At 39.5% G+C, this 19,535-nt stretch overlaps 1 protein-coding gene across 28 annotated transcripts in view; it reads left to right on the forward strand.

The window, feature by feature from the left end:
• The window catches only part of SOX6 (SRY-box transcription factor 6), a 607,104-nt gene that overhangs the window by 219,937 nt on the left and 367,632 nt on the right, over window positions 1–19,535 (forward strand). For all 28 annotated transcript variants that reach the window (XM_077321651.1, XM_077321668.1, XM_077321671.1 and 25 more), the window contains one exon: window positions 12,563–12,800. In XM_077321651.1, coding sequence (XP_077177766.1) covers window positions 12,567–12,800 — 234 coding nt within the window. In that variant the 5' untranslated portion in view covers window positions 12,563–12,566. Of the gene's footprint in view, window positions 1–12,562; window positions 12,801–19,535 lie in introns of those variants that run through there.

The following is a 19,535-nucleotide window of genomic DNA, read 5'->3' on the forward strand; positions in this document are numbered from 1 at the left end:
TAGCACATTACAGCATAATGATGTGGGAACTACAGAGCCATGTTTTGATTCTAAATATAATGCTCATGTGACTATTTCAACTTTAGACCTTGATTACATTAGCCATGTGGAGGAGCAAGTAAATTTTTGCCATGTGGATGTTCCCAGTAAGAACTTGTTTCTATTTGTTAAGTATGCTTTTTTTTTATTTCCAAGTATTTGTGTCTTTGTTCCCAATACTGGGCACAAAAGCAGAGAATTGGATCCTACTTGGTTCTGCACATCAGCAGACTTTCATAGTCTAAAAGTTTGGTGTCTTGTCAGAATTCTGTTACATTGCTGAAGCCTGTGGTCTATAAACTCTCTGCATTCAGATATTAATTTCCAAGGAACATCTATACATCTGCTACTGAATCCTGTATACAGACTGGTATCCCCATACCTATGTGAGCCTATGGCCAGTATTATACTATTAATATATATAAGGACTTGTCACTGATGAAAGAATCTCACTGAAAATGGATATTACCTGGATTCCATTTTGACAGAAGTCCTAAAGAATAAAGAAACAAGGAAAACTACAAAAATAGGGCATTTTTCTTTCTTTTATTTATCATATTGCCAGTGGATAGGTCTGTTTCTCTCTGTTTGGTTTAATTATTAGACCGTCCTTCTTATACTCTTGTATGAATCTAGAATAGCAGTCAATATATGTGTTTGACTATTTTGTATTTTGTTTCATCCTACCTCTTTACGTTTTAAAGATTTTTCTGGAAATCTGTAGCTTTTTTCCTGGGTAAGCACTACACCCTTGCCCTGGGTGGTCCCATTATATGGATCATTTTGATCCACATAGTGGGGCCATCCACAAGCTATTAGGTATATTAATTGACTAGGGAGAAGCGTACAACCATGTATGGTTTCTAACAGGTTAAGTCTAATTTTAGATTGTATGGATGGTACTATCGTGTGGCACATTTATTAGTTTGCACAGCACAGGCATCAAGTAGTTGAATTGATGTCTCTGAGCTGCTTCACAGGAGAACAGTCATGACTGTTAAGTATCTTTACATATGTATTAATCTGTAATTAATCTTGTTTGAAAAGATGAAGCAGGAAAAGACAGAGGACCTGCCCAGATAAGAACAAATAAAATCATTGTAGAGCATAGATACAATATCATTGAATAAATTAAACAGTATTTGATAGTTGATGGTATAGAACATGCTGGAAAGTCTCAAAAAAACTTTGCAGAAAAAAGGTCCTGATAAATTCACTCTGGAATGTACTAGATTACAGTATATATGCAACACTGTAAACCAGCATAGTGTTGTGGTTAAGATTGGTGGATTCTAATCAAGGTCACATGAACTTTGGGCCTGTCACAGTTCTCTCAGAACTCTTGTAGTCCCACCTACCTTACAAGGAATCTGTTGTGAGGAGAGGAAGGGAAAGTAAGGCACTTTGAGACTCCTTCGGATACAGAAAAGTGGGGCATAAAAACCAACTCTCCCCCCTCCTTTGTTTTTCCTCAAATGTATCAAATAGGGATGCTAGTTTCCAGGTGGGATCTAGGGATCCCCTGGAATTATAGCTCATCTGCAGCTATAATCTGTTTCCCTGGAGAAAATGGCTGCTTTGGAGGGTGGATTTCATAGTGTTATAATCCACTGAGGTCCTTCCCTGCCCCAAATCCTGCCCCACTCCCAGCTCTACCCCCAATGTCTTCAGGTATTTCCCAACCCAGAACTGGCAACTGTAGCACCAAATTAGGAAATAGGGATGAAGCTCATGTCAGTCAACATTCCAAAACCAATTTGAGGGCCTTCCTGAGGGCACATTAACGTGTACCATATTCTTTACAGTGCAATCCTGTGCAGTACTGCTCTAGTTTCAGCCCTCTGAAATCAATGAGTTTAAACTTCAGTAATTCTGTATAGAATTGAACCACTTGTCTCCTTTGACTAATGGTTTCTATAAGTATTAATATCCAGCTACATAAAACAGTTCATATGAAACTGGATCATCTTCTGATGCTGATATCTCTTCCCATGTATTTTTGAATATTCTAATGAAGATCATTCTTTGGATAGCTAGACTGATGTGTTTATTCTTTACAGATATTTAGATTTTCTCTTTGTTGCTTTGTGGTAATTATGTTTGCACTCTGCTGAACACCACGCCAGTTGTGTTTTATTACAATGGAAGGTGACAATTTGATTGTCCTCAGTTGCAGAAACAAGTAATTGTATATTCAGTAAGGTGTCAGGTAACACTACCTCACAGTACAGAGAGCTCCTGGCAGTGTGGTTTGGCACCTATATTTAACTGCTTTGATGCTTGTGTAACCTCTGCTGAATCAGAACTACTGTGCCTGTAGGAATGTTTTCTAGGCTTGCGTGGTAGAGTTTAAAATAAGCCAATAATCTGCAACTGCATTACAGTAGCCATTGTTTGATTTTATACCAAGACCCTAATTTTGTGGTTTACTATAAAGTAATTAGAGATGAACTTGAAATTGATTCTTGATTTCCTTATCTGGAAAAAAGAGAAATGTTTACTAGTCGAATCCAGCTTTAGAAATCAGTATTCAAGATCTTGAAGTAGAAAACATGATTTGTTTAAGCCTAATTTAGTTTAAGCCTAATTTAGAAAACGCTGGAGGGCGTCACCCCAAGGGTCAGACCTGACCCAGTGCTTACACAGGGGATACCTTTACCTTTAATTTAGTTTTATGCCAACAATAAAGTGATGTTGCATGTTGTTTTTATCTTATTATTATGTCTTCACTCTGGGTCATCTTTGCAAATCCACTCCTGAAATCATGTAGTAGAGAGATGTCAAGTATTCACAACTCCTTAAAAGATCTGTTTAATTTTTTTACAGATTGATGTCTGTCGGTATAATCTAACATTCAATCAATTTCTGTATCTCTCCAACAAATACAGCTGGTATTTGCCACATAAGCGACTGTCAATGCATAGCTATTACATCTCCTCTTATTGTTGTTACGATTAGTCTATATGTATGTACACTTTATGCTTTGTTGTTTGTTTCAATGCAGCAAGTAGAAACAGAGCAAAATGTGCTAGCAGGCTGTACTATTACTATTGTTTTCATATGAGAAGGTTCTTACTAAAGATGGTGTATGTTTGGAGGATTTTTGTTTTTTGCAACAGTAAGAAATTGGATATGCAGAGACACATGGCAGAGTCATACGACTTTAATAGCCATCATCATAGAGAAGCTAATGCTAACCATTTAAACAGAGGTAGTTTACGTGATGTAACATTATCAGGAGAAACAATTCATGAGTCAAAGCATTCCGAGGCATATGAGCTCCAGTCCAAAGAACAGGCTTAAGCTTTATAAATAAAGCAACAGCAGTATTATCAGCTAAATATACACTGTAGAAAATACTAACTTCCTGGAATTCTAAGTTGTATCTTCACAGTTTCATTGGCCTTTAGCACCTCATGTGGGTTTGAGTTTTGGTCTGTAAATCTGCCAGTGAATGCTTCAATAGGTGGAATGACAAAAATACTTGCAGCGAGAACTTAATTCTCTCCTGTCCGAAATTCGTGCTGGAGAAGCACATTAGCCCAACTCCTTCTTCCCACTGTCTGCTAGTTAAATACTCTTCTCCACAGGCTCCGGATTGCGATAACAGCAAAGAAAGGGGAACAAAGCTTTTCTATACCATTCAGGATTGCAATACTAGCAACGAAAGGGGAACGTGTCATCCCTCCTAAATAGCTTGCAAGCAGAGCTATAGTTCTGTAAGGACTCTTTGGGTACAATCCTTCTGTTTCTGGAGTCCTTAGGGCAGCAGTTAATAGAGAAGATCACTATGTTGTTCAGGTGCATTGTTACAGGTTTTATTTAATTCTGACAGCACTTTTCTTTCAAATCCACCTTTTGTGAAAAGTACATTATAGTAACGTCAAAATTTTAAAACCAAAAAAGAAAAAGAAACAAGGCACATTTATGCATCTATCCTTTTCTTCTGGCCAACAACTCAGCAAGGCTAATCATGATAATTTTATCCCATTTTAAAAATTTACGTTACAGTTCATCTTTCTCACTGAGAATCAAGGTGCACTCAATAGAATAGGACATTCAGGCAACTGTGTAACAGGATTATGACTGAAGACATTAAAACTAGTAAAAAATCTGGAACAAAGCTGAAACAGATCCCTGGGAATATAAAGTGTGGTAACCCTGTGAAGGCTAGCTTGAGCAAAAGCCAGACGTGTGGGCATTAGTTGTAGCTTACATGAACAGAATGCCAGGAGTGCCCTCTTAACACGATATATTCTAACTGACCAGTGTGGATACCCAAAGAGAAGTGAGGAATACCTTTGGATACGGGTGGGCCTTGGAGAGTGGTCTATCAATAGGTGGAGACTTGGGACAGTTGCTCAGTGTCTTGACCTCATGGACAGCTTGAAGCAGAGCTCTGTGATCAGTGGGACATTCTGTAACAGCTTTATACAGGAATTGAATAGAATGGTGGTAGGATAGGACTATGCCCTTTGGAACCCCCATGGGACAGGTCCCATACTGATGACCTGGTTTCTAATGGCAGTCTTTTGAGTGCTGTCTATTAAGAGAGATTTAAACCAGGCTAGAGCACATCAGCTAATATCTCCTATTGTCTCCAGATGCTTTCACATGATGACATAGCCCACTGTATTTAAGGCTTCAGATAAGTCCAGAAGAAGCTGTGGAGGGATAACCTTTGTCTATGTTCCGATGGTAACTGTCAATCAAAGCTACCAGAGCTGTCTGTTTCGTAGTCAAACCTGAAGCCAGACTGAAAAGTGGCCAAAGCTGATGAATTAACCAAGAAGATCTGGAATTGGGCAGCTATTATTCTCTTTGTTACTTTGACCTGAAATAGTAGATAGAGTCTGACAGTAACTGGCCACATTATTTTTCTGCAGGGGTGGTTTTAAAAGAATTAGATGGGCAACTGTCTCATTCAATTGCTGAAGAAAGGTCCCCTGAGTTGGTGGTTGATTTATGGTGTACATCAAGGGCTAGTTGATGTCATGCTTACATGATTTTAATATCCAAGATGGGCAAGGATCCAAGGCACAAGTAGTGTCCTTCACAGATCTTCATAGATCTATTTCACCAGGCTCCCCTCCGCCCAAATTCTTAACTTTTTTACTTACCCATCACCTTGCAAACAAACCATAGCTTTCTGCCTAAATACGGGAGAGTTGCAACTGGATTTTTGTATGCCTTTTGGCTACATTGCCTGTCTCAGGAATCTTCTTATCGTTGGCTGAGATTTGTGATGCTCCTGAAACCTAATAAGAAGATTGCACATTTAAGAGATACTGGTGATCTTGCTTCAGTTAAAGGTCTGGTGGTATGTGATACTGATGTTATTTTAAAGAGAGTAAAATGGCTTCTTTAAGAGCCCTGGAGACTTAACGACGAGACGGATTACTGCTGCGAGGAAGCAGGGAGCCAGGAAGGACCAGACAGGCAGGAGCGCGGTCTCCTGCTCCTGGCAGTCTCCAAGTGTTGTGTCCGATGGCACAGCAGCAAGAGGCAGGGCCAAGCTTGTATCCTGTTTATAGGACGGTCCATAAGGGGCTGTGCAGATGCGGGCCTGGTAGGTGGCTTGCATTTCTGGGTGATAGGGAAACCTATTAGAGGTGGGATGCCCAATGGGTTTACCCAGTTGCCACCTCCCACTAACCAGCAGGCTGTTGGTCTGGGTCAAGTCTGGAGAGCCAGGGAGCCTGATGAATTGGGTTTGGGTCTGCTGACCGGGCTGCCTTGCGGTTGGATGACTGCAAGAGGGTAAGATCCTTTCCCCCCATGCCAAGCCACGCTTTGTCAAATAAAAGGCTGTGGCCATGCCAAACAATTGTTATGAGTTCACAGTTCTTATTGAGGCAACCAGTATCTCACTGCAAAGCAATTAATAGTTGCATTTAATTTCTAAAGTTTCTGGATTGCATGAGACCTAGGTTTGAGTCCAGGGTATAAAACGTGTTGGTATCTAAGGTGCTATTGGACGAATCTAGCTCTTTAGACCAATATAACTGCTCTCTGAAACTACAATTGTATTTTTTTAAACTGTAACCTGCTGTGAGCTGATCTAGTCGAGAGTGGTAAGAATAAATCAAAATAATAAATGAATAAAATAAATGTGTGTCTTTTACTATGATAGTGAAACAATTAGCTAAATACATAGGAAATATTAGAGAGCAGAAAGCCAAAATCAAGAGTTTTTTATCGTTCAAATAAATTTTGAACCCAAATATTACAGCAGTTCAAAAATCTCAGCATGCAAATCTCACGGTTGGCATTTAATCTTGCACTACCTCATTTCCATTATGTTTGTCCCATCTAATTGGATAACATATATTATAATTTTAGGAAATAATTGCTAAATGTTAGATAGATTACAGCAATACTTTAGCAATGTATTATGCTTCTGATTGACTGCTGCATAACATGCTTGGCAAGAGCATGATCCCAAATATTCTGGTGCCAAGATTAAAATTTCTTTACCTCCCCTTCTTATTATGTTTCCTGGAAAAGGTGTATTCTTCTATTGCAAATCTTCTATGTCTGATTTGTGGTCTCATTTCTAGACCAAATTAAATGACAACTTATTCATTTAAATAAGTGAACCTGTTGTTTAATTAGGAAACAGGTCAATACATGCAGAAGAATGAGGACAATGAAATGGTTCTGAAGTAGAATGGACTCTACACTTCAAATATGCCGGTGTTTGACTCACATTTTCAATCATATCTCATTAGCATCCCCTTGCTCAAAAAACTAAGAAACTAACATAGTAGAGAGAGGTGCTGTTTAGAACCTTTCAGGAGCTAGGGATTTTGTGCAATAGCTGTAAATTTACAGAGATAATATTATCTGCCAGTATAAATTTTAAGTGATCAAGTCTATCATCTCTGGAGTCTCAGCCAGCTTCAGACATAGGCAAGGTTTGAGTCCTTTACTGACTATAGTCAGGTTTGGTATAGGTGGCATTTATAAGCTCAGTATCTTTACAGAGGGATCATGTACAATAAGAGGAGTGCACCAGAATAGAGTTGCAAAATCAGGCTTGGGAAACTCCTGGAGATGGCAGTGGCTAGGAAGGGTGGAGTTTGGAGAGAGGAGGAGGAAGAACGGTTGGTGTTTATGCCCTGCTTTTCACTACCAAAGGAGTCTCAAAGCAGCACCTTCTCTTCTTCTCCTCACAACAGACAGTCCAATACTACCTGGATTTCTTGGTCAATTCCACCTAAGTATGGTTCTTAGATTCTGAGAGCTATAGACAGTTGGATTTAGGTTCCTAGCATTAGATCACATTTCAGCAGACACAACTCTCTCAAATCAGTGTGTAGCCAAAAAAATCACTTTGCAGAGCAGTTCAAAATCAGACTTTGAAGTACTGTGGACTTTCCAAAAGAAGCACAGTGAATGCCCAAGAAGCAAAGGAGTAATAATATTTTCCGAATACAGTGCACCTATTTATGGCAGTATGAAATGCCCTTTGTCTGAGCTTATTCATGCAGACATGTTATGGAGTAGCGTATTGTTAATTTTCTCTCACTTTGAGAGGATTCCAAATGCCCTCTAGGAATTCTGAATGATCACCTTTTAATGGCTTGGAGAACCCTTGGCCATTTAGGTGAAAACTTTGCATCAGCATCTGTTCCTTACAAAAGGGACTGCATTACATTTGGTAAGCCTGTGATCCTTATTTGGTTCAACAGCTTTCACAAGAAGAGGAGCAAATCATTCTAAATGTAAAAATTCCCTACTTATGAATTTAGTGTGTATACAACTCTAAAAAGAACATCTGGGCAAAGTAAAGCCCATTAGCTTAATTTTAATTTCTGTGTATGACAAATTAAGTTGATTTGATGATTTTAACTTCATTGATGTTTGAGAATTTACTTGCACTCCTTTTTGGCATTTTACAATCTGAAGAGGGGAATTTTGTGGGCTCTGATCTCAGGCAAAATCTGGAATTAATTTCAGATTAATGTTTTCAGTCCATCTGATTTTATAATGATGTTATGTAATTTATTATAGCGATGACCTTGTAGCCCCCTTAAATTCTTCCCCTCCTCCATTTCACTGAATAGGTAATCTGACAATATGTTATACCCTTTGCTAGGGCTGTGGAGTCAACATACAATGTAGTCTGTGTGATTATCTCATCTTTTAATTCTATTGCACAATATTATCAACAGATTCCCCCCCTAAAAACAAGCAACCAACAAATTGAATGCTTCCCTTTTTACTACTATACCACTGTACACACTTGTTCTAGGAAAGTGGAATTGGATCCATTTGATTGCATTTAAATTTTTCATGTTTCAGCAGTTTGTCTGGGAGCACAGTAAAAGAAAAACCCCACAAGTGAGAAGAGTTTAGAATAATAGAACTTGATTTTGTGTATTATAGCAGCACCATTTGCGCTGCTTTAGTTGAGGTTGTGTCAGCACTTCCATTATAAATCCCAGTTTTCAGGGGTTATAAGTGGCGTGAAATTCAGTTCTATTTTTTTAAAGATAACCCCCAGCAGAGGACTGATTACACTTATAAATTTGTTACACAAAAAAAATAGTAGGTAAGCTCCAAAATGACACAAATACAAAGCAGTTTTAAAATATGTGGTATGCAAATAATTGAAAATATGAGAGGAATGCTGATAAATACTTTGCTATCATGTAGACAGTTCATAGACCAATGATCAGGCTTTAGGATATCCTTCAAGCTCTCATAATGGATGCTCACTTTTTGGACTGTTTGGTTTTTGAACTGACCAAACATGAGCCTGCAGGAAACAGAACAGTTTCGTGTCTGTCTCTTTGTCTCACATGCTCTCTTTCTCTCTGGCATTTTTTTTAAAGCAAAAGCTAGTTGAAAATAGCAATAGTGTCGTTGTCGTTCTGACTTCTTGTTTGAGGTGCAAAAATATCTAAGGCCATCAATGAGCATATACAAAGCTTGTAACAGACTTTGAATAATCCAGGGTAGGAGAGTGATTTTTAGATTTCAGTAGTTGGGGCGTGGAAATTTCAGCAGGGTCTCTTGATTCATCGAAGTCCAAAGATCTTGTCTCAACCATATTCACAGCTAAACTGATAAAGAAGTTGATATATTTTAGGAGCATCGTATTGCTTTCTTTTCTGTAGCCAATAGGGCAGCTTTTCAGTACAGGACAGTCATCTGCCTTATTAAAGATACTTGTAGTTTGAGCATATATTTGTGAGGATCTTATAGCATCCTGATAGTATCTCTTGAACATGGTACTGTTAATGACAATAGTCCCTCAGTATATAGAAGCATTTTTGTGTTGAAACACCTGTGTGTGTGTATCTATCTGTGTGTAAGAGAGAGAGAGAGGAAAATGAGACTGCCTCTCTGTTCTCCCTGAATTCAGAGAGTGTTCCCGGCACTGCAGCCTTCATTCACTGAAATGGATGTTCCACAGAAGTCTATTGAATTGTGGTTTTGTGGCAGCAACAGGATTTTTTTTTGCTGATGCGCCTTCTGAATATTATTACTAAATGCACAACTTATGTCAGAAGAATGTAGGAGAACTCATTAAAACATTTTTTCTGTTTAAACTAAATAAAGAAGGTGGGCAGTATAAATGCATGGAATTGGACCCATGTAAATGAATTTGGTTAGAAAAAACTCTTAAATTTTGTTAATTTCGCCCCCACTATTTACTGTTTAGTGTTAGTGTATGTCAAATAGATACCATGTATGTCTAATAGATACCATCTAATCAAGAATACTTTTCTGGGTGCATTGGATGTTTGTTTATGGGTATGAACACTGGAGCATATGTGTGTAAAATAGTATGAAATGGTGTACATTTAAAAAGAAAGAAAGGTGTTTTCACTTTATTGCACTCTTAATGGAGTAGCTTTTCAGAATGGTCACTTGAGGAATTACCAAAAGCCTGTTGATGAAATTGAGGTGAAGTCTTTCCACACTAATTATATTCAGCATGTAATTTCTAAACTTCACTCTGAATTTTGATTTTCAATTAACATTCCCAATTTGAAGATAATTTTCTATTTAATGTAATTGCAGGAAATAATTTATTGGCTGATTAAGACTGAAGGCCCAGCCTTTCTTAGGAAAACACTCCTGAACAAACCAGCCTTTAAAAGCCATCTCATAGCTTTGGACAGATTTAACCTATTTTCACAGCTGCACAGTTGCATTTAATTAGGATTGTGCACTGTTATTCATTGGTGCAGTTTGTAGTTGGAATTATTCTTAAGAGACGTTTTCATTTCTGGGTTTGTGTCATGATTAATTTAAACTGAGAAAAGCAGCCGGAGCTTATTCCTTCTGGAAGAAGTCAGTCCTGTTTGTAATTGGAAGATACCTCCTAATGCTCAAGTGAATTGAATTTTCTTCCCAGTAACTATTTTAAAGGTCTGGTTGCCTTAAATTACTAGACATTCGTGTACAATTGTATATCACTCTCATTGCAGTAGTGCATCTACAGGTTCAAAGTAAGGCATTAAGTACTGCCCTGTCAACTAAATGCTTGATCCAGTTTATACTTCTGCTAGCCTGAATCCTGCCATTGTAACACAAAGGTAATGACAAAGTTGCCATGCTGCAAGTTAGGATTGGACTATTATATGACAGTCACTGTTTTGGCCACTGTGAAGTATAGAACACAAGGACTCATATCCTTTTGCTATATACCCCACAAGTGATTTTTAGCTATACAGGGGATGTAGTCATGTTTACATACTCTCCTAGAAAATATTAAGTCAGTATGACCATTTTTTTGTAATTTTTTTTTTTTACTAAATAGGTATCAGCATTTAATTTTTTTTCAGGTTACTCTAAAGGCCTGTAGTGCAGTTATTTGGAACTGTGTATAATTAGATTAACTGAACCTATATTAATTTTTTCAGTAGGATGCTAAATCTGTGTGTTCTCATTAATTGTGAGAAATTTAGCATTAGCTGTTAAATCCTATGTGAAACATGGACTGCTACATTAAAAACTACTGTTTAAATTGGAATTAACTTAATTATTTTTCTTTACACTTGATATTTCCTTCACTGTAATATTCATGAAAGCATGTGTCAGATCTGTAAATTTAACTGTTAGTCTCAGATTTCCAGGCTCTTTAATCAGTAATTATTTGTCTATAGAAACAGTACTACTGAGTTAATGATTTGCTAATTTGAAAAATGCTCCTGTGGTTTCCTCTGTTAACTGATTTGTGCATTTTTAAAGAAATTATATGAAATCAATTATTATTAAAGAGTAGTTAAGGTAGAGTCTTATTATCTAGTTATTGATGCAGTTTTAGCATAAATATATACTATTTTTTAAAAATGAATCTCCTATAATACATTTTCAGTTACCTCTTCAGTTTAAAAAAGGAATATTGTTCTTTGAATGAAATATAATTTTGCATTTTGAGTTGAAATAATTTATATCTCAGCCAAAATAAAAGTTATTGTTATGTGAATGCTTCTATGAAACATACTGTGAAAGATTATGACAAAATGCAATACAACAGTAAAAATATATTGAAAACTATCTTTATAATTGATTATGTATATTTAACTTTATTATTCTAAGTTATGTGCACCTTGTAATATATATATATATATAAAATGGGAACTGCAGAACAATAGTTAAGAATTACAGAAGTCATTACATAAGTCATACATTCAGAGTTCTACTTAGCTTTACATAGCTATGCAGAACAATTTTAGTACTTTGTTCCAGTTAAAATAGCTTATGAGATAATAATGCTTTAAACAAATATATCATTGGACTTGTTTAGAACAGCATAGCTGGTGGCTTGTAAAATTTGTTTTGCACAACTCAAATGTTCCATAATTAATTGACTATGGGAGCAGAAGATTTCAAGCCTAATTGTGCAAACAGCTAGGCATTTCTTGAATGCCTACTGAAATTATGAGGAAACTCAGAAACAATCCTTTGGGAAGAAGATTCTGAGGAGGGGGGGTGTATGTCAATAACATTCATATTATCTTAAGGCTGTGGGAAATAACACCACATGGTAATTCAAATATGATGACATTGCATGCCTTGAATCATGCAGGACTCACCTGCTTCGCTTGGAAATTGTTAGTAAATGCTAAAAACTTAATCCTGAGCCTCTTATTACTCTGGGATACACTAGAGAGAGACTGTTAATCATATTAGGCATGCTGATTCAGTTGCACCTGTCAGTCTCAGGTAAATGACAGACACATGACTAACAAGGTCAGTGTACAACCACAGACATTTATATTAAAGACTTCCATTTATGAATAACAGTTACTCTGAATTACTCTGAAGTGATATATTATTTCAGAGTACCCATTGCGTGAGAACACCAGTAATCACTACTTTCTTTTGGTAGTGCACCTTTCTCCAGTTTGGTTTAGGGCAACTGATAAATCAGTTGTGGGACAGCTGCTAGGACAAGTCTGTAGTTTAAGTAATACATTTACTAACAGCATATTTTAATGGATTATTTTCTTTATCTTAAAAAATAACAAAATGTGTCTTTCTTCTTCTTTTCATGTTGCAGAAGAATGTCTTCCAAGCAGGCCACCTCTCCATTTGCAGCTGATGGAGAGGAAACACCAACCCAGGACTTAGCATTACAGGAGCAAGAGGAAAGCAACAATGAAGAGCTGGTGGCTTCACATCTGCCTCTGCATACCATATTGCACAACAAACCTCACTCTGAGGAGCTACCAACGCTAGTCACTACAATCCAACAAGACGCTGACTGGAACAGTGTTATCTCAACCCAGCATAGAATGGTATGTGACTAGTTTTGAAGAACTTTTTAGTACAACTCTTCTTTCTAGCTGGTACCTTCATTTACAATATTTTTTACTACTTCCTGACTTAAGTTTAAACCTTAAACCTGTATTGTATTATGCTAATGAAGAAGAAAAGTTGTTTTTTATATCTTGGAAATCCGGATCTGAACACTTGTTTAGCCAACCTGCTAAGTTCCAACAGAGAAAGGATAGTGAGGGGGGGATCTCCTGCAGTCATTTAGCTGAACCAGCACTGGAATTTATCACTGCTTTTCTCTTATTTTGCAGAGGCAAATAATTTATGCTCTCAATCTGTTGAGATTTTCTGTTTTTTAAGGAAGTGTTAGTGGGGATAAGTGGATCAATTCTGAAAATCTTCTCTAATTCCCCAAAAGAATCTTGAAAAATACAACCATTTGATGGTCTCAAGTCAGGTTTTGAAGGTTCCTTTTTATGCATAGGAGATAAGTATTTTATGATGTTCTTGAACAACTCATCCCTATTTGGTAAGAGTAGTGCGTCTGGAGCAATGGTCCTAATGTTGAGATTTGGGGAGGGAGTGCATGTTGCATTATAAAGAGGAATTATTTCTCTTTCATTAAGCATTGTTTGTTTGCAGGGAGTAATATTCAATTTTATTTCTTGCTCTCAGGACAAAGGATCCTTAAACACTTGGGAGCTCTCTCTTTTATACCTTGCTTTTCACTACCCGAAGGAATCTCAAAGTGGCTTACAATCGCTTTCCCTTTCCTCTCCCCACAACAGACACTTGGTGAGGTAGGTGTGGCTGACAAGAGCCCTGACAGGACCGCTCAGTCAGAAAAGCACTATCAGGGCTGTGACTAGCCCAAGGTCACTCTGCTTGCTGCATGTGGGCCTTGGGCTCGCCATGGCACTGATAAAACTGTTCTGACTGAGCAGTGATATCAGGGCTCTCTCAGCCTCACCTACCTCACAGGGTGTCTGTTATGGAGAGAAGAAAGGGAAGGTGAATGTAAGCCACTTTGAGACTCCTTCAGGTAGAGAAAAGCGGCATATAAGAACCAACTCTTCTTCTTCTTTTTCTGGAGGAGTGGGGAGTCTAATCTGGTTTGTCAAACTTTCATTCTTAACCACTACACCGAGTGGTTGGGGAAACTTCTGACACTGAATGTTTGGTTGTTCAGAGAGCCAATCAGTTTGATGTCCTACTTCAATGAGAGAAGGGAAAATGCCAAGTGTCCTTCAGATTAAAAAAAAACATAACAAAAACACTTTGTAAACTGAGGATGGTGTAGAGCTCCCAGTATATGTAGGGATGCCAAGGGATAGAAAACCCAGAGGCAATACAGTGGAAGGAAGGGCACAGGATAAAAACAAACAAACTAAAAGAGGAGAACATTAAGGCAGGATAGGTGGTTTGGATAAAAAGGAAGGAACAAAAACAGGGAACTGAGTCAAACCCAACTGGCTCAGAAGGAACATCAGGAAGGGTTACGTGTTATGTAGGAAGGAGATTGGAGAGCTAGAAAATGACTATGAAGCTGGGTGGCTAAAAAGAGCAAGTTTTACCCCTATAGTCTGTACTTTAACAAGATAATTATTCCAGTTTTGGCTTCTTATCTATGCAGCATTATAATTGGCAACCCAGAGAGGGGCAGTGAGGACTGCAAACTAATGTAGATGAGGAAAGTGTTTTAATGTGTATGTTGACTTGTAGTAACCAGACGATTCTTTGACTAAAGGCTTCTAATTATCTACCTTGGTTGGAGTTTTCTGAATAATAATACATTAATTTCAAATTGACAGGGATTGCTAGCAATAACAGCCTTTTATTCTTAGGGCGGTATAGAAGTATGATAAATAAATAAAAATAAAAATTATTTGGATGTCCTTTTTTTGATGTGTTTTCAGCACAAGGCTCTGTGGAGGGCATAGGGCAACAAACAGTCCCTCAGATATGTGAGTCCCAGACCATTAAGGGCCTTACAGGTCAAAACCAAACCTTGAACCAGATCTGGGCCGCAACTGGCAACCAATGCAGTTGCCTCAGCACAGGCTGGATATGGGCCTCTAAGGTGTTCCAGTGAGAACCCTAGCAGTACATTCTGCACCAGCTGCAATTTCCAGGTCAAGGACAAGGACAGGCCTGCGAAGAGCAAGTTACAGAAGTCTATTCTGGAGGTGATCGTCGTGTGGATCAACATGGCTAGGTGCTCGGAGGACAGATAGGGCACTAGTAGCCTTGCCTGACAAAGGTGGGAAAATGCCTGGTGGGCTACCTTCTTGACCTGTGCCTCCATGGTCAGTGAAGCTTCCAAGGTCACTTCCAGATTCCTGACCAGGGGTGCAGTGATTTTTGCATCTCAGCCAGTATGGGTAAACGAGCTTCCTGTTCCGCCCCTTTCCTACCCAGCCATAGGAACTCTGTCTTAGAGAGGTTGAGTTTCAGGCAATTCTGCTCAAGTCATCTAGTCACGGTTTCCAAACATCTGGCAAATAGTTCTGGGGGGAAGTCCAGGTGGCCATCCATGAGAAGATAGAGCTGGGTGTCATCGGCATAATGATGACAACTCAGCTCCAAACTCTGGACTAGCTGAGCCAGAGGGTGGATAAAGATGTTGAAAAGAGTGGGGGAGAGCACCGACCCCTGAAGAACTCCACAGGGCAGACTACAGGAGACTCATTCCCCACTGCCATTCTCTGGGTGTGGTTCTGGAAAAAAGAGCATAGCCAATCAAGGGCTGTGCCCTGTACCCCTGTCCCAGCGAGGTAGTGAACCAATCACTCATGGCTGACCACATCAAATGTGGCCGGCACATATAACATAACGAGCCCTGATTCACCTGGCAGCAGAGATCATCCATCAGGGTGACCAGCACCCTCTTCACCCCGTGGCCAGGATGGAAGCCAGACTGGTATGGATCAAGAGCCATAGTTTCCTCCAAGAATGCTAGGAGCTGCTCCACAGTGGCCCTTTCAACCGCCTTACCCAAAAATGCAAGATGTGGGAGTGGGCGGTAGTTAGCTGGCTCCCATGATGGTTTGTTGAGGAGTGGGTGAACCACTGCCCCCTTCAGCAGCTCAGGGAACTCCTCAGTAGACAGGGAGAGATTAACGATATCTCTCACTTGACCTCCTATCTGCTGGCCGCACCTTTTGAGCAGCCAAGATGGGCAGGGATCAAGGGGACATGTGGTTGCCCTCACCATCCCCAGCAACTTGTCCACTTCAATTAATGAGAGCTACCTGAAGCCATCAAACATCACCTCCAAAGGCGTCAACGGGCCTCCAGTTCACTTACTGATTCAATCGGGAAGGTTGCAGCAGAGCTACAAGACTTTATCCACAAAATAGCTCACAGCTCAAGTCCAATTTACTAACTACTATGGTTTGTTTGTCATTATATGCTGGCTCAGTTGAGGTATTTACCTAAGCAGCAGCAGTCTAATGGTAGAGCAGCTTCAGAACTGACATCAGAGCTTGTCATGACTTGGCACATGCTGGGATCCACAGCCTGAGAGAGGGCCAATGGCTGGCTGGAAATTCTAAGTTGATCCCAGTGGGGAAATGTACCTAGTGGTAACAGAAGAAGCAGAGTGCAAGGGAACTGCTTCTTTCTCCAGACGCTTTTTCCAGAAACCCTGCTGCATGGGAGGTTTTCTGGGACAGTCTCTCATTTCTTAGTGGAAAGAGCACTGGAGGCAGCAGAACAGCAACTATTCCATTCTCCTTTTAGATCTGCTGGCACAAATGTGTCTGAAAGGAATGTGTGAATGTTCCCTAGAAGGGAGAGGGGAAGAAAGGAGTCACAATTGGGAGGAATAGTGCCTATGACTAGAGAGGGAGAAAGGAGTTGCAATGGAAGAGGTCTCTAGAAACCTGCATCTGACCCTAGGCAGCCTTCTTCATTTGACCATGCAGATTAGATTGTGAAGCTGGTGCTTCACTTTTTAGAGGTGTAGAATTATAGAAACATAATTAGTTTAAATAACTGGAGATATGTCCTGTAGCTGTAGAACAGTAATTATTTATCAAAATAGTTACCCCCATTTTAAGATAATAAAGTTGAAATTAATAACATCTTCAGTAGGTTAAAACTTCTGCAGTCAAATTCGTTATTAGACTATAATCACAGACAAGAGAAAAAATGTGCCCATCCACAAGGCCTTTAAAGAGGCTCAGAGATCTTTCTTAAATATCTGTATATTTATTGCCCAATCAAATGCCATCAGCATTGAGAATAAGAATTCTTTCCTGGGGAAGGTATTCACTGTTTGTCATGCCACAGTTCAGAAGTCTATATAACATGGGCAAACTTTGCACACATGAAATAACAAAGGGATTTGTAGCACAGGCCAACATGCTGATCTGAAAAGTAGGGTAGACATGGTAGGATATGGTTCTTAAGATATTCTGACTCCAGATTTAAGGGTCAGCACTACTTGTTTCAATGAACCCTGTAGATGAATGCACAACAATAAAAATTAAATAAGATAAGTTAATAAGATGGGAGTTGGCCCCTTTAGCAGGTACTAGTTATTAACCTGGCAATGAAATTTGGAACCACTTGTAGTTTCCCAGCACTCCTCAAAGGCAGACCCACATTACAACAATAGTCCAACCTGATTATGACTAGAAAATGAATAACTGCAGCTGATCAGTAATTTCTAGGGAAGGGCATAACTGGTTGTTGTTAACATAAGTAGAAAAAGGCACATCTGACCACTGCTGCATTCTGAACATCCTGCTGCAGTATCAGGTCCAGGCATACTCCCAATTTCTGATTCTTAAAGGGGAGAGAAACCCAACCCAGAATAGGCTGTATCCCACAGGAGCTCCTAGCTCCTTGTTTTGGAGCCAAACCTCGGAAAATAAGAAAATTCCCATTTCCACAAAGCACACTGGGAGGACAGCATTCAAAACTATCAGAGAAATGCACCCATTTCTTAGTGTAGGCAATCCACCAGAGTGACCAAGATTGTTTCTGCCCTAAATCCTGAGCAAATTTGGAACTGTAGTTGGATATGAGCCTTCATATTGTACATTTCTCATCTTAAATATGAGACAAGCACTATGAAGCCTGGGTTTGATTTGGATTTACATTTAGACTGAAAAAGAACTCTCTCACACACCATATCACTTATGTGATTCAGCAGCATTAGAGGATAATTCCTCCTTCTCCACACTTTCTGTCTTCCTGCGTCATATCTTCTGTCTCCTATCAGGTGCACGCAAAACTGCTAGGACCCAGGAAAACTACACTTCCCACGGCTCCTGGAACTTGATCACTGCTATAAAAGTATTATAGGCACTAGGTGTAAGAGGGGTGTATTTGCATGAGTGAGATCATCCTCTTCATTACAGCTGGAGTAAAGTAGATTACAAAGCAGCAACTTTATCTTCATGGCTTTTATTTAGTCTCACTGCCATGATTGCAGACCAACTGCAGGGGGGTGTTTTCAAGCTTTTCCATAGAAGCTGCTAGGCTTGGAGTGCTCCTCATCCCCTCATCTAAAGAGATCCCATTTCCTGTCCAGAGTCACATATCAGAGGCTGGGTGAGCACTCCTTCCCTTCTTGTTGCCATGAGGAGAAGACTTGCTTCTAAACAACTGATTCATGGAGGCCTCAGTACTTGTATATCACTGCTCTTCCACAGAGAGCAGTGAAGATCTTTGCCATTTAAAATTGCTAGGATGGCACTTTTTAAGATGACTAGGCCTTATACCCGTATGGCTCAGAGATGCCATATAATGAACATCTTGGCTGGTGCCTCTCCCAATGTTACATGGAATTCAAGACATAGTCTGCCTCAGCATTGGCCTCATCCAAGAAGCTTAAAAAATCTTTATAGAATTAGAGAGGAAGTCTGCAGCTATTTATTCTATCACACTAAAGCAAAGAGCAGAAAGCTACTCATCCCTGTTCAACACAGAAGTCAGAAGATGTGATCTTCTGAAAAGAAAGATGTGCTCCTTGGGGCTATGGGATGGCTAATTTGACAGCAGCCATGGGCTGCTACCAAATGTTATTAGGGGGGAAATGACACAATTCCTAGAGATAATGCATGTAGATATATAGAATGTAGCTAAGATCCTCATCGCAGAGGGTCAGAACTTAGGAAAAACTGCGCAGTGCAGCAAGGCAAATAAGATCAATGGCATTAAGTATTGTCTTGTGGAGATACTCATGGTTACACTCGTTAGCCGTTCTGCTTGATATGAGGGCCAGATTGGAAGACCTCCCATTCAAAGGTCAGGATCTATTCAGCGACCAGACAGATTTGGTCCTGATTCAAATTAGAGCTGGATCATGGTCATAAGTCAAGCCAAGAGTCTGGAACCAGGAGTTCAAATAACAGAGCTTCATCGTGGTGAACTGGAGCAGGAGTCTTGGGAAACAGGCAGAGTAACACACACATTGACACCACAAAGAATCATGTTTCAAGGTCCTTCTGATATACACAGAGCCAAGTGGGGCAGCCCCCAACCAGAGGCTTTCAGCTGGAGCTGATCCTCATTGGAGGAAGCCAGTACAACTGGAATCATAGAGAATCATAGAATCATAGAGTTGGAAGGGATCTCCTGGGTCATCTAGTCTAACCCTCTGCAATTCCAATTCCATGCCCCTCCCACCAAAAATCTCCAGAATCCAGCTTGAGCTGGAGGAAATTCATCTACGATCCCATAGTGACGATTAGCAATTCCCTGGGTATGCAAGGAAGGGCCAGAAGAGACAAACACTGGCACAT

Source organism: Paroedura picta, chromosome 2, assembly GCF_049243985.1.
Source record: "Paroedura picta isolate Pp20150507F chromosome 2, Ppicta_v3.0, whole genome shotgun sequence".
Lineage (NCBI taxonomy): Eukaryota > Metazoa > Chordata > Lepidosauria > Squamata > Gekkonidae > Paroedura > Paroedura picta.